Source organism: Urocitellus parryii, chromosome 1 (genome assembly GCF_045843805.1).
Source record: "Urocitellus parryii isolate mUroPar1 chromosome 1, mUroPar1.hap1, whole genome shotgun sequence".
NCBI lineage: Eukaryota > Metazoa > Chordata > Mammalia > Rodentia > Sciuridae > Urocitellus > Urocitellus parryii.
The window spans coordinates 72,982,275-72,997,647 of record NC_135531.1 but is presented as its reverse complement, the minus strand read 5'-3'; the positions used below and the strand labels follow the sequence as shown (position 1 = coordinate 72,997,647).

Here is a 15,373-nt window from a genome sequence, read left to right as displayed (position 1 = left end):
TTTTGGAAAGTGACTGTGAAGGCTCTGATCTCATCAATGGATTAATCCCTTGGAGTCACAGCTAAATGGGCTATCAGAAGTGGAAGAAACTGAAGAAGGTAGAATCTATGTAAAGGGAGTCAGGCCTCAGGGGGCATGTGTTGGGGAATGTACCTTGTCCCCAGACCTTCCCCGCCCCACCCCCGACTTCTCTCTGTCTGCTCTCTGGCTGCCACAAGGTAAGCAGCTTTGTTTCTCCCATACCCTTTCCACCATGATGCTCTGCCTCACCACAGGTGTGCAGCAATGGAGCCAGTCAACAGTGACTGAAACCTCTGAAACCATGACCCAAAAGAAATCTTTTCTCTTTTGAGATTTTTCTCTTAGGTATTTTGTCATAGCAATGAAAAAGCTATCACAAACACAATACACAAACTTTACAAAAGACTTACATTCTTATATTGTATTCTTAAATAATTTCAAATACTGAACACAAATTAACACTTGGCATAGGCTCTCTTATCACTCTTATTACACAGACAAGAGTCCTTGTCTCCTCTGAATTTTTAAAATTGTCCCACCTCATCATCAAGTACTGTCAAGTTATAAATTACTGTTGCTCTCCCCGGGGGAAAGGTGATATTTCCTCTAACTGGACTCAAATCTTCTTCAGGGGGATTTGGGCCACCCTCTACCTGCAAAGAATTAGACAATGCCATCAAAAAACACAAAATATTTCATTAGATTAGATGTCAGTTAACAAAAATCTGAAATTTAAAGATGCTCATCAAGAATTATACAAATCTATGGCAGTATGTATAAACATGGATACATAATTAATGTGATCCTGCAATCTGTACACGTGGGAATAATAAGAATTCATACCCCATTTGAAACAAATGTATGATATATGATGTGTCAAGATCAATGTAATGTTTTGAGCAACTAATAAATTTCTGATGTTTAAAAAAAAAGAATTATACAAATCTATGTCTGCCCTTCTGAAGAACAATCAGGGTCTGCAATGTAATTACACACCTTCACTCTAGTAAATTAAATTATGTGGTTTCTAAGATCTTTTTTTTAAACCACTCTATTAAACCTTGTGGGAGAACTCTATAAATATTTCTTCCCGGGCAGAAGGGTATTCATGATTATAAATTCCCTTAAGAAATGGAAGGAAACGTCCCACCACTGGCAGTGTGACTTAGGGCAAATTATTTAATAACCTTGTGCAGCATTTTCCTCATCTTTAAAATGGACATAAAAATTTCCGTTTCACAGGCTGGATATGAAGATGTAATAAAATCATTCATTTAATAAAGTATTTATTGAGTACTCTGTGCCTGATCTTTTTGAGGATACAATAGTAGACAAAGCATGTGGACAGATAATGGGAGAGAACAAATGGTGAACAAACAGACATGTGTTAGATGCAGACAATTACTATGAAGAAGAACATGAAAATCTGAAGGAGACCGAGTGCTGGGGAGGGCTGCTTTTAGATGCAGTGATAATCTGTGTAAGGTACTTAGAACAGCATATGGAAATATAAAATTGTTCCACAAATATTACCTGTAATTATTTAAACAAAACAAAAGGTTATGATCCAATAAAATAACTTTAGACATACATAGATTAGCTGAAAATACCGTAACTTAGAGCACATATACTTTCCATGGCCAATTATTTTCTAATTTTTCCCATATTTTTTATTAGAAATAGTTTTTTTTGAAATTATTCTCTAAATGCATATTCCTAAGAACATGAAAAATCGCTTAAGGTTTCCATGTAGAACTTGCAGGGATACTATATATTTAGTTAGTGTTTATGATGTTTTTCACATTGTCTTACTTATTTTACATTCTTATGTAACTAATATGACTACCTTCTAATGTAGCCATACTTCAGTATAAATAAAACCTTTCTATGTTACAATAGACTTGTGTTCTATCAATCCAAGTATCTTCTGCATTTACATTAATAATTAAGGTAGCAATTGGTACTATAAGGTTTGAAAAAAGCACATTTGATCATATTTTATATGTGATAAAACACAAAAATGAGCTGAAAATTTAAATGTGAACCTCATAGAAGAGCAGTGTGGTGAGAGGATGGTCATTAAGCAGTAAACAATGGTTATAGCTAGCACTTAAGAAATGCATCTCATCCTCTGCCTATCTTTTTCATGCCACATCTTGTAGCACCCATGATCCTCCATGGTCAAAGCATCTGTTATTAATACCATCCATTAAGTGTCTTGAGAAAAAATCGGGGGAAACTAGATACAAAATAATTTTCTACAAAATTCAGTAATCCACAGCTGTTTTTAAAATCTGTACTTGAAAATGTTCATCATAAAAAAATCTATGAGTGCTAGGGTTGTGGCTCAGTGGTAGAGCGCTTGCCTAGTATGTGTGAGGCACTGGGTTCAATTTTCAGCACCATAATAAATAAATAAATTAAATTAAGGTCCATCAACAACTAAAATATATATATATATATATATATATATATATATATATATATATGTGTCTATATATATATATACATATATATATAAGATTCTATGAAATTTACAGAAATAACATTATTCTAGTTTGTCATCTGTAACTCCATATTTAAAGTGATACATTTTATTCATGTAAACATTATATATATTTTATTTATACATTTTATTAATGTAAACATTATATATATAATGTTTACATTATATATATATATATATATATATATATATATATATATATATGCAGCAAGGAAAGTATTTATATTAACCATGAAATGTATAAATAGCAAAAGTATTTACCTTTTTTTTAGTGTTGTGTTTATTTTACAAAGGACCTTAATTTTGAAAATTATAGTCATCTGGTATGGACTTTAAAGTATTTTCACTGAAAGTGTTCCAAAGTAAACTTACCTCAAAAGTCACAGTGACCATTCCATAGGTCCCCTTTTCCCTAATGAGAATAAAAGGCACAGACTCATTTCTGCCCCTGGGTTCACTCACTGTGATTGATGAAGGCTATTGGGACAAGCAAAGACAATCCCACATTAATCAAACAAGAAAGCAATGGTTAAAACTATTACTTTAGAAATGCTAACTTTGCACAGGCAAATCAATTCACATTGTGTATTCTTGTGACTATAACATTCCCAGCATCAATTAATCGTGGCTAATAAAAATGTTTAAAAAATTCAAAATAATATGTAAAGGGAGCATAAAACTAGCCAAACAAAGAGTAGGTTCTTGACCTGGTTCTACCAGTTGTCTGTTCTGCTAAAGAATCAAAGGTTCTATAGTTGAAAGATGGTAAGTTAAAATGCTCACAGAGCCCAGGTCACAGAAGTGAGTTAAACCTCCACACCAAGATAGTAAGTCCTTAGAAGCACCCCTGTACCTTACTCCTTGCCTTATCACTGGTCAATTTGTGATTGAAAACCAGACAACCCCTGGTGACTTTCAGGACATGATCACTACAAGAACAGAAAGTGTAAGAACTTCAAATGTTTAAAGATGTCAGCTTGGTTGGCTGAAACTCAAGGAAGATGAGGAGGAAGGAGGATGCACCAAGAGCCCACGCTTGATATGGCAGCAGTGGCCACCTCTCACAGTGGCACCAAGTTTCCATATCCCTATTCATTAAAGGGGCTAGGAATACCTGTGCCAAAGGGTTGTGATGAGATTTCACTGAGATAATGTATTTTAAGCACTTATCCTTGTTCCTGACACATGCTAAGGGGTCAATAAATGTTGGCTATTGTCACCATCATCTGTATCATGTTTATTATCAATAGAATCATCAAGGCTGGAAACTGAAGTCAGCCTATTGAGCTCCTATGCTGAGCTTAAAAGTTACTTAGTTTAATTTGAAGAGCATGGGACTCCGTTGGAGCCTGTCAGATGCTGCCTGGCAGCACTGAGACCCCGCCAGTCAAAGACCTGGGACCAATCTCAGCGATTAGGATCGATTTGTAGAAACTAATGGATATAATGCAAAAAAAAAAAAAAAAAAAAAGAAAGGAAAGAAAGGGGGGAAATGGAAACAACATTTAAACTAATTAGTATGAGATTGGGGTGATAACTTGGAGGGAATGTCCTGGAGAGAAAGCAATAGAGAGAAATTAAGCAATTAACGAAGCCTGCTCCATAATAATTTCCTTTAATTCAAACTAAAATGAGTAATTCAATGAATGTTATTAATGCAAGTTACCAAATATCTACTAAATTATGTTACTCTAATATCTTTTCTAATGAAGATAAGGCAACTCTAAAGATCATATTTATCTATATAACCCATCTGTTTCAAAGATAAGGAACTAAGAAAAGGACATAATGCTACCATTTGTAGTAGTGATCTAGATTGGAAAATGAATAAGAGTCTGGGATCATATTTTAATCTTATTTTATTAATGATGCTAAGCAACAGATCTCAAAAACACTCTCAGGAAGGTTGCTGGAGCCTAAAACTTAGCAGCTAAATACAATTGTACTGGAGATAAAATCCTGTTTTATTTCAAGTGCTAGAAAAAAATTGTCTCAAGGACAGACCTGTCTTTTGTGCTTGTTTCTAAAAGTAAAACCCTCTGAACATGGGATTGTCCATAGCTCAGGAATTTGGTATTGAGGGGAAGAAAATAAACTGCAGAGAAAAACTGAGGGAAATGAGATGGATCTTTAGTCTACATCATGAATTAACAGGAAATTTTTCGGGTAGGAATTGACTATAGAATTTTGAAGAGCTGTAATGTCTACTATTCAGTTTTAAGGTTGCTGAGGGTTTTATCAGTATTCTTTCAGTAGACAATGCTTTCTGTAAGTGGAATTGGAGCAAAAGGTACCTGGGTATACATATGAGTTAGAGAGCAGCCAACAGAGGTAACAAATGAGACAAGTAGAAAGATATGCAGAAAGACATTATAAGTGGTGAGCATGATGCTAGAAACCTTCTCAGTTCACAAATATCTCAGGTAGAACAAATGCAAGGTCTACAGAATGTGGGATAGAGACAGAGGTAATGCTGAGTTTTATTCAAATATCAAAGGATATGATGATGTTATCTAATATCATGAAAAACTATTACCTGGCAACCATTAGAATCATCAAATTATAACATACCATATTGAATGAAATAATTCCAAATGCATTGTCATTTGATAATATTGTCACAGTAACAGTTCTTGGCCACCCAAGCTTCACATTCGATAAAGGTTTCTAAAATAAACGTCCAAGAATAGAATAATAAATTAAATCATTCAGTAGAATTTGTCTCTAATTAATTATGTAGAATATGAATAAAAATACAAATATATTTTTAATAAGTAGATTAAGAAAACATATTTGAATAAAGACAACCTGGTAAAAAGGTCCCAAAATGAGATAATTTTCAAAAACTTTTTAAAAACTATTAATCACTATTAACAATAGTATAATTAAAGTAATCACTGCCTACTAATGTTATATTACAAATTGTTATGAATTACTATAAAGCCATTCACTAATATAGTGGAATTAACTACGCAATATGAAATTCTATTTAAACATGATTTGTTTTCTTACACTATATAAGGGGCTGAAACTTAAGAATTAGTTGTTATATAAATCATAAAGCCAAAATAAGGTAAAAGGTGGCTCATGCCTGTAATCCCAGCAGCTCAGGAGGCTGAGGCAGGAGGACTGCAAATTCAAAGCCAGCCCGATCATCTTAGCAAGGCACAAAGCAACCTAGTGAGAACTTGTTTCAAAATAAAAAAAGCTAGGAATGTGGTTCAGTGGTTAAGAACCTCTGAATTCAATCTTCAGTACCAAATAATAAAAAATAATTTAAAAATAAAGATAAAATATTAAAGCATTTTTTCTTATAAAACTAGAGTTTTCTGAAACGTTTCTATTGATATTCAATGGCAACATAAAAGAATAGGAAAGAAAGAATGACTCACAAAAGCAAAACACACCTATTTCAAGTGTCATTTTCACAACTCTGAAACAATGACTCTAAAACTAATAACTAACTAATAGACTAATAACTCCAAAATTATTCTTTAAAAATTCTCAGAAAAATTAACTAGACTGATTGAAGTTAGCAGTCACTGCCTCAATCCAACAGATCAAGTCATAAATTTCAATTAAATCTTAAGCTATTCAAGTTCCCCCCCCCCACAGGGTATTCTGAATTTATTCTAAGGCAAAAGGACTTCCACGCTTGCTTTTTGTATTCTTCTCTTTTGAACTCACAAGTCATGCTCATTCTTTATTCATCTGATAGTTGGGGAGGAAAAAAGGAAAAGGGTAAAAGGGAAAATGAGGTTGCTGGAGCATCTGTCAAGGCAATGCCTCAGAAAGCTGAATGGATCCAGACACTAGCTGGAGGATCTTCTAAACATTTTGTCTGAGGAGTAACCAAAATAGGGGATTGCCAGAGACACTGTGGTCCTGGCTTCTATGAAAACCACTACCACCTGGTCATCTTACCTCTAGATAAATAGATTTTTAAGTGTTGCAAGATTTTTATGAGCTTAAGGTTAAAAGGGAAAGAATGACTTACCTGCAATGTTAAGTGAAAAATAAAAGTTTCATCAGGCTCCGGTAAATCATCATCACATACTGCTATGTACACTGTTCTATTTGTTTCCCCCACAGGTATAAAAGCTGCAGCATATGTGTCAAAAAAGTCACCAGTGTCTTCTCCATACAGCTATGAAATGCAAAACACAAGTCATTCATACTGAACAGTTAGGACAAGCAAAACTGATGCTTTGTCAAGAGACAAAGCATAAATCAAATGGTGCTGATATTTATAGTAGGATGTACAAAACTATGAAACATAAATATTTAAAAACTAGTAAAAATCTTCAGAAAAAAGATAATAATAATAAACGATTCTATATAAAAAACATTTCTTTGTGTTGTAGAAGAAAAAGAAATAACTACATGGAAAATTAACAATTACATAGGAAAGTAATGCTGTGAATTTTTTTTTCTCTGCCTCTATATTGACCTGAATGGGCTATACCAAACCTAATAAGAAGCAGAATTGTACGTAAAATTCACAAAGAGATGGAAGTGAACTGCCAAAAACTGCAAGGAATTCAGTTCTTTTCCCAATCAGTTTCAAAGAAACTGCTGTTTTCAAAACTTGCAGCCTGAAGTTGAATTTATATTATCCACAGCAACTCCAATAAAGATCCAATCTGAAATTTCTTGGTCCCTACAAATTTTCTTTAAATTTTTAAGATCTTAAATTCTGTAAAATCAGCATTGCTAATAAGATTCTAGGGGAATAATAATTACAAAATTATAAAAGAGCAATTCATTACCAAACCCAATGAGATTTCTTTCATCAAAGAGGAAATAAAATGAGAAAAAAATATGACTTCATAAAAATAAAAATGAAGAACGTGTATAGAAAAATTGTAGTCAATTTCTAGTTCTAATTTATAAAAATAAAGTAAGTTTTAAATACTTGATAAATCAAAATAGTTGTCAAGGGATATTGTAAAACTAGTGCTCAAATCTTACTAGAGAAAAATGACATGGTATCAGTGTTATCAAGAGCCAGTGGCAAAAAAATACAGTTATCCAACCTATGAAAATCAGTTAATAATTCACAATATGGAGAAATATTCATATCAGGGAAACCTAGACGCAACCTCAATGAAAAACAGTTAAGGAATGATCAGAATGCAATGACACTGTCAAGAAAAGTGAAAATAGGGCTGGGGCTGGGGCACAGTGGTAGAATGTTTGCCTAGTATATGTGAGGCACTGGACTCAATCCTCAGCACCACATAAAATAAATAAATAAAATAAAGGCATGCTGTCCATCTACAACTATTAAAAAAAAGAGAGAGAAAGGAAGAAAGATTGGGAGCAATGATGGGGAAAGCTCCCTGTGAGGTTAAAAGAAAAGAAAAGTGAAAATAATGGAACAACCTGAAAATTATTAGGTTACTATCAAGATTATATTTAAAAGATTATCAAATATCATGTGTACTTGAACTAAGAATAAACTCAGTAAGTATATACATATATGTCATGTATAAGTGAAAACTAAAAGCAATGTACAAAATTACAACATTGAGTAGATTTCATAAGTAGTTTTTCTTCTTCTGTTTTTGCAATGTTTCATAATATGACAGTTTAACCTACTGTTTAAAAATTTGCCTTTGCAAACAAAATTTTCTAGTACTTTGTGCCTTTTATATTCCAATACCCTTAATGGTCCTATGACATTACTTTTTGATTAAAACACATGACATACACAATCCATTCAAAAATTGAACTGTGCAGAGGTAGATCAAGACTTTAACAAATTCTAATAAACTTTATTTAAATTAATAAGCTTAGTTACCCCCTCAAGAAGAAATCTCTAACAGAATTTGGTGTTTTTTAATTTTTTTAAATTTTTTAATTTTTTAAAAATTGTAACCATTCTCATTTACATATTTCATGTATTTTCTCTAAGCCATCCTGCAGTAGACAATATGTCTAAGCAGGGATGCTAGGATTCAAATTATACAAAATAAAATGCTCTTTTTTTAAAATAAAGACACAAACACTTTAAAATCATCCGTCTTTATCTTGAAAATGCTATTGTCAAATGCACATGGCTACACTGGAGCACTCTATGAGCCTATAAGAGACATGAGTAGAATAGTATTATCTGCAAATCATTTATCATAAATAGACTAGTACTCAAAATCTCATAGTAAGGGGAGGGAGGATGGGGAATAAAAGGAAAGGAAAAGTGAGGAATCACAAACTGAAATCAAATTTCATGCATGTACAAGTTTGTCAGGATGAACCCAACTACCCTGTATAAGTATAAAGCTCTAAATTAAAAAAGCATAACCCTCCCTCCAAAAAAAACTCACAGAAAAAAAATTATTTCATTACAACTAGAAATTTCATATCTATTTCAATAAGAATAGAACTATAATAATTTCTCACCGATACAATTGCAGTAACATTTGCTGGCTCTCCTATCCTTTCAATGACAAGACGAATAACTGTAGTACTTGTTTCATTAACAACAAATTCTGTTTGCCCAGCAAACCTTATTTCTGTTTCTCCAAATACAAAAGAGATGAATAAAGCTGAAAGAAGGTTTACTAATGAAGATGCAGAGGGCATCCCTATAGGAATAAAGAAAAAAGATTAGTCACATAACATAGCTAATATATTATCATTATATTTTGTATCTATAGGTAAAAACATATAATGAAGAGTTCATCGACAACAAAGATATAAATACATCAAACATTAAGCCATCCAACTTGAACTTTTGATGCTGGAGTAAGTTAAAAATTTCACTCTCTTCTTACAGTTCTCCTTTTACTATTTGTAATCAATTTTTTTGCTATGCCATGATGGTATTTATAAGGTAAACTTTATTTGCTTTAATTTCTTACAAAACTTATTGGCACAATTTAGTCTCAGAAAAACCTAAGCAGGGACAGAAAATTAATTAAAGTCCATCTTTCTTCAGATAAAACTGGAAAATACCAGCCAACACTAACACAGTTGAAGCTGAAGTTTTACCTATATATAAATTGATTTCTTGGTTGATGTCTACTTGTTTGTTAATTTATCTTGATTTTTTTTTAATTTAGTCATTGCTAGGAACTGTTAATCCTTCAAAGAAGACCTAAATTTCCAAGACTTAAATTCCATTTTATTAATTAAAATGTCAATACTACTTCTTAGAAAAATCCACATTGCTTTAAATAAGCAAATTTGGTAAAGTGTCTATTTCCTTCTTTTCCATAACTCCTATTGCTTTCCTCTTACTACAATATATGCATTTATGAGTCATCAATATTGTTCCTACTTTCAGCTCTGTTTTCAAAAGCACAACACCGCAGTGGCCTATTGAAAGAAATGCTGTTTTGTAATGTAGATGTACCTCTAAAATGTGAGCAATTTATCTCACGGATCATTAAGATTCCAATGGATCTATGTGATCAGTCACTCGAACTTAATGAGTCCATGCATTTTAAAGGAGCGTTGCTTTATGTATGCTATGAGCCAAAATGCCTCCCATTGATCTTTATCATGCCCAAGAGGTAATAAAATGCTCACACATGTGGTATTTCCATCTGGCCACACATGGCTTTTTATTTAGGAATCACCAAATACACAAATTCTTGATATATTCTAGGGTTTAGATGCAATTTGCTCAGTGAAGTATATTCAGGGGATGCAGGGTATGATGGCTTAGTGATGTCTCACAGGCTCCCAGTGGCAACCTCCATAGACAGAGATTCAGAGTGCATATGGAGTCCAAGAAAAGGACATAGGCCAAAAGGGACAGAGATTCTGGAGGACCGGGACATGTTTTTACAGTTGTTCCTTCTCTCCAAGCAAACCTGTCATTAGGCTAAAGAACTAAAACAGATCTTTTTCAACAGTTGACTTCACCATTCTTTCCTGACTTCTAATCCAGGAACCTTAGTGGAAAGAAAATAGAGGAAAAAATAGGAGAAAAGGAAGGGAAAAAAAGCAAAGCATAAGTGAGAAATGCTTTCCCATGTTTGTTATAGGTAGGAGCAGCTCTGAGCTAAACCAAAGTCAAGGAGGGAAAATCTTGATTCCAAAGCCAGAATGATTTCATATCCCACTTATGACAGGTAGTAGGAAATAAATGTCTTAGAATGATGGAAAGAATAGGCCTTGGGTGTAAAAGAGAAAGACTGACTTTAGTCTACTGTGATTTTGAAAGAAAATTCTCAAAGCCTGGCATAGGAGGTATAATAGAACTTGATAGAATTAAGAAGACATCTGAGGTTTACATGCAATTATAGCAGAAGAACAGGGAATCACAAACAACTGAGAATTGTGATCAAAATTTGTTCTGCATAAGAATCAACCAGGCATTTTTTAAAATCCCAATTCCTATTATCAGAAATTCTGATCCAGTTGTTCTAGTTTGAGGCCATTTAGTCTTTTTTTAAAATTTTTTACTTGTTCTTTCTAGTTATACATGACAGTAGAATGCACTTAGACATATTATACACAAATGGATTATAACTTCCTATTCTTGTGATTGTATATGATGTGGAGTTACATTGGTCATGTATTCATATATGAACTTAGGAAATTAAAGTCCAATTCATTTTAGTGTCCTCCCTATTCCCATCCTACTCCCTTCCCTGCATTCTCCTTTGTCTGATCCAAAGCACTTATATTCTCGCCCCTCTTTTTATAAGTTAGCATCCATATATTTGAGAGAACATTTAGCCTTTGGTTTTGGGAAATTGGCTTATTTCACTTAACATGATAGTCTCCAGATGCATCCATTTACCAGCAAATGCCATAATTTCATTCTTCATTATGGCTGGGTTCTATTTCATTGTTTATATATACAACACTTTCTTTATCCATTCATCTGTTGAAGGGCACCTAGGTTGGCTCCATAGATTAGCCATTGTGAATTGAGCTGCTGGGAACATTGATGTGGCTGCATCACTATAGTATGCTGATTTTAAGTCCTTCGGGTTTGTTTATAATAACATCCGATTCATTCTGATGCAACTAATCCTTGGGATATACTTGGAAAAACACTGTCTATCATAGCTAATATAAGGGATAGTATGAGGAATATGTCTTCAAGTGGACATATGAAAGGCCCTAGTCTAATAATTCTTCAATAGTAGAGATGTGAACTTACTACAAAGTTCCTCATGTGTTTCTCTACTTATTCTGAAATTGCATTTTATGATTCCATACACCCTAAAGAAACATTGTAATGACCTATAGAGAGTAATAATGACAACAAATACTTATATAGTGCTGTTTGGGTATTTATACACACATTAATGCATTCAATCCCTTCATATCTCTGTGAAGGTTACAGTATCATTAATACCATTGTATAGTGTGAAAACTAAGTCTTGTAGTCCCAGCAGCTAGGGAGGCTAAGGCCAGGGGATTGTGGATTCAAAGCCAGCATTAGCAATTTAGTTAGGCCCTAAGCAACTTAGCAAGACACTGTCTCTAAATAAAACATAAAAAGGGCTGCTGGGGATGTGGCTCAGTGGTTAAGCACCCTTCAGTTCAATCCCAGCACAAAAAAAAAAAAAAAAGCAAGAAAATTAAGGCACAGACAGGTTAGTTACCATGTCTTGTCATTCAGTTAAGCTAAGTGGCTAGGCAGGATTTGAATCCTAGAGTCCACTGCTAGACCCTTTACCCAGAGACCCAACTACACTGCCTCTTAAATTTTAATCCTAGAAATCACACATCTCCATCTTAAATAATCTGATAGATTATTCATACTACATTTTCCCAAGCATTTAAATACTTTAAACTAAAATGCAAAATAACCAAACTGCCACAAAATTCATAATTATGAGACTTCTAAAAGTGTGCACCTTATTATTCTGGTAAATGTTACATGTATTTAAATGACACTACTATTCTCTTGGCTATTTTAAATATTTAACAGCATCTTTTATTGTCAGGACCAGTGAACTCAAAAGCTGCATTCTTACAATTTCCCAGGCAATTAGAGATTTAAGATCTTATGTTTAGGTCAGTTAAATTCATTTTAAATTGGTTCACATCAATAAGCTTGAAACTGCAAAATGAACAAACAAGCATGATTGGAAATGACTCAAACAGTGTGACATCATTGATAATTGCAACTCCTTGGCTTTCATCTATTCACACTGCAAGAAAGGTTGTTGGGGCAAAGTTGGCATTCAACAGAAATTAAAAGATGAAAAAAAACTTTTAAAAATGACGTTTCCATTAGAAGACAGGGGTAATTACACAAAAGCTGAACAGTTCTTTTTTAGAGTAACTAAGTACATTTTCCTCTGTCATACTAAAAAATTTAGTGTTTAGAACTTCCTTTATGTTTTATTAAACTCAGAAGATTAGGCATAAGTAATTGGCACCATTAATAATATTACTAACATCACAGGTCACTTTTTCTCTTATTAGATTTAATAAAAAAATTTTTACATGCCACATCAGACCACTTATTTTAAATTTTTCTATAAACTGAATTTCAAACATATGTTTGAAGATCATAATGTGCGTAATTCATGCTGTCACAATCGTGAAAGAATAACTTCAGCATCAATGACATTCTTCCTCTTCTCTCTACTGGCATGCTACTTCAGTCCTCAAACCCTCTCATTTCTAACTACCATCTATGTTCTCACACCTCCCACTCTTGTTGGGTATGATTCAAAGGAAGTTAAAACTGTTCCTTCAAATCAATGTCTCATCCCTTCATAGATCTCTTACTGTGCTAAATAGATAACTTGAGAGTTAGGTTACTTTCTTCCTTCCTATTTTCTGAATTATACTATAAAGTTTTGACTGTCTTGATAACACACAGGTGCAGAGTCCACAGGTTCTTTAGTTCTAATAATCATATTCACTCTACCAACAAGTCACCTAATTCTGTAAGCAAAGAAAATTTCAGAATTGAAACCTGGAATGCATTAGAGTAGCTCTTAAAATGTAAATTGATTATTTTCAGAGAGCAATTTACAGCTTAGCATAAGGACTGTATATTGAGTGCCTACTGTACGTTTTAGCACACTGTGCTAATTGCTGAGGACGCAAGAATACTTAAGATATAGTCCTTGCCTCCAAAAAACTCAAAGGGATATGTAAATGATTCAGATGGGGGTAATAAAGTCAAGAAGACAGAATTCTGAGACTTTTGCTTAAACACAGGGATGTAGATTATCTGTACCTCAAGGGTTTGAGATTGTGATGATTGGAGTCAGTTTCTCCCACGAACTGGAAATGAAACCAATAGCTGAAGAATGAATCGAGAGGTGGAAAGGAGAACCAAGCTTAAGTTTCTGAATCCACTTTTACTCTTGATTTTCCAGTTACTGAGACAATGAATCACACTTTTGTTCTATGGGTTTGGGTTGGACTTTCTGTCTCCTTCAATGTCAATCTCCAACCTGTGACGTTGTGAACCAGTGTTAAGATCTGCCACAAGGAAGGTCCCCCGGTCCACTCTAGCATGCAGCAGCATTAGTCCTGTGCACCTTTGCTCTGCTCATGCAATTTTCACTACCATCTGTACTCAAAGTACGTATTCTCCCCTCCACCTCAAAACTGGGAATGGCTAGTTAAAAAACTTAGGACATTTAGATAAACAAAGAATGTTTTCAGAATAGAACATGGCAAGACACGAGTACACCATATTGACTCAGTTCCTGAAAAAGTTAATGTTCTGATTGTCACCAAGGAAGCCCAATATCATGTTTCTTTCAATCAGTCAGGTATTAATTCCTTTCTACTGCTATTCTCCAGATGCCCCTTTCTTTCCTTTGAAGTTTTTTTCTTTTTCTCTACTTCGTTCCTTACTTAAATTACTAGCATAATACACTTAATATCATAAAACATCATCACTCAACAGCAATGTGTTGTAACCAAAGAATTCTAAATCTTGTTTATCAAGGCTAACGTTGTTCTCTATCCAACTTTATAGGACTGAGTACCTTAGGAAATAAACAAGCATAGCATGTTTTGAGAACATGGCAATTGTCTCCAATTTCAGGGCTCAATAACTTTAAAGAAGCAGAGTGGAAAAATTAACACTGTTAAAAATAAGTAAATAGATAGAAAGATAGATAGATAGATAGATGATAGATAGATAAGGTTCAAGACCCAAAAGATGACAATGTAAAGAAAAACAAAGTTGGATGATTTTACAATAATCAACTTAAAGAAAAACTTTTCTCAGTTTGAAAGTTAGCTCTCTTTTGTAAGTTTCAGAATAAGCAACTGTACAATATCTATGAGTGATGGGAGAAGATCCCCCAAAAGACAAACAGCATTGTGCAGAATCCAAGGGATGTTTTGGCTTCTCAGCTTCAGCTTTTAACGACAATGATGTATCAAGCATCTTCCCACGGTGTGACCACCAGGTAATTAATACCGAAAATATGATCCTAATAGAGCAAGGTTTTCAAGTTTAGAATTACCTGAATTCTATTACATTTACTAAGGGGCATTCTAAAACTATAGAATTACTCCCATGGAACAGGAGAAGTTTCATCATTCGTATCATCAATTATTTAGCATCTAGGAATTTTTAATCTGTGTTGTTTGTATTTGGTAAGTACTATAAAAACCGAACTTTTCCTTTTTTCATACCAAAATAGAATTTAAATTTGAAACTTTAACAACAAATGATAAAATAGAAGAAATGTTTTTAATATATTTTGTTTCTGACAACATAATAAGTGTACATATTTATGGAGCACACTGGGACAATTCAATACATCTATACAATTGTAATGATCAGATCAGGTTAACTGTCATATCACTTCAAACATTTGTCACTTCTGTGTGTGTGTGTGTGTGTGTGTGTGTTTTAAAGGTTTCAATTAATTGTTGTCAACTGTAGCTATCCCA

At 33.5% G+C, this 15,373-nt stretch overlaps 1 protein-coding gene across 1 annotated transcript in view; it reads right to left on the bottom strand.

Moving 5' to 3' along the window:
* Positions 1-13,975, bottom strand: part of Adgrv1 (adhesion G protein-coupled receptor V1) — a 509,007-nt gene extending 495,032 nt beyond the window's left edge. The window contains exons 1-6 of the mRNA XM_077795043.1: positions 13,912-13,975; positions 8,930-9,114; positions 6,525-6,674; positions 5,099-5,194; positions 2,900-3,004; positions 561-674 (exon numbers count right to left, since the gene is read on the bottom strand). Of these exons, the coding sequence (XP_077651169.1) occupies positions 561-674; positions 2,900-3,004; positions 5,099-5,194; positions 6,525-6,674; positions 8,930-9,114; positions 13,912-13,975 (714 nt within the window). The remainder of the gene's footprint in view (positions 1-560; positions 675-2,899; positions 3,005-5,098; positions 5,195-6,524; positions 6,675-8,929; positions 9,115-13,911) is intronic.
* Between the last annotated feature and the right edge of the window lie 1,398 nt (positions 13,976-15,373).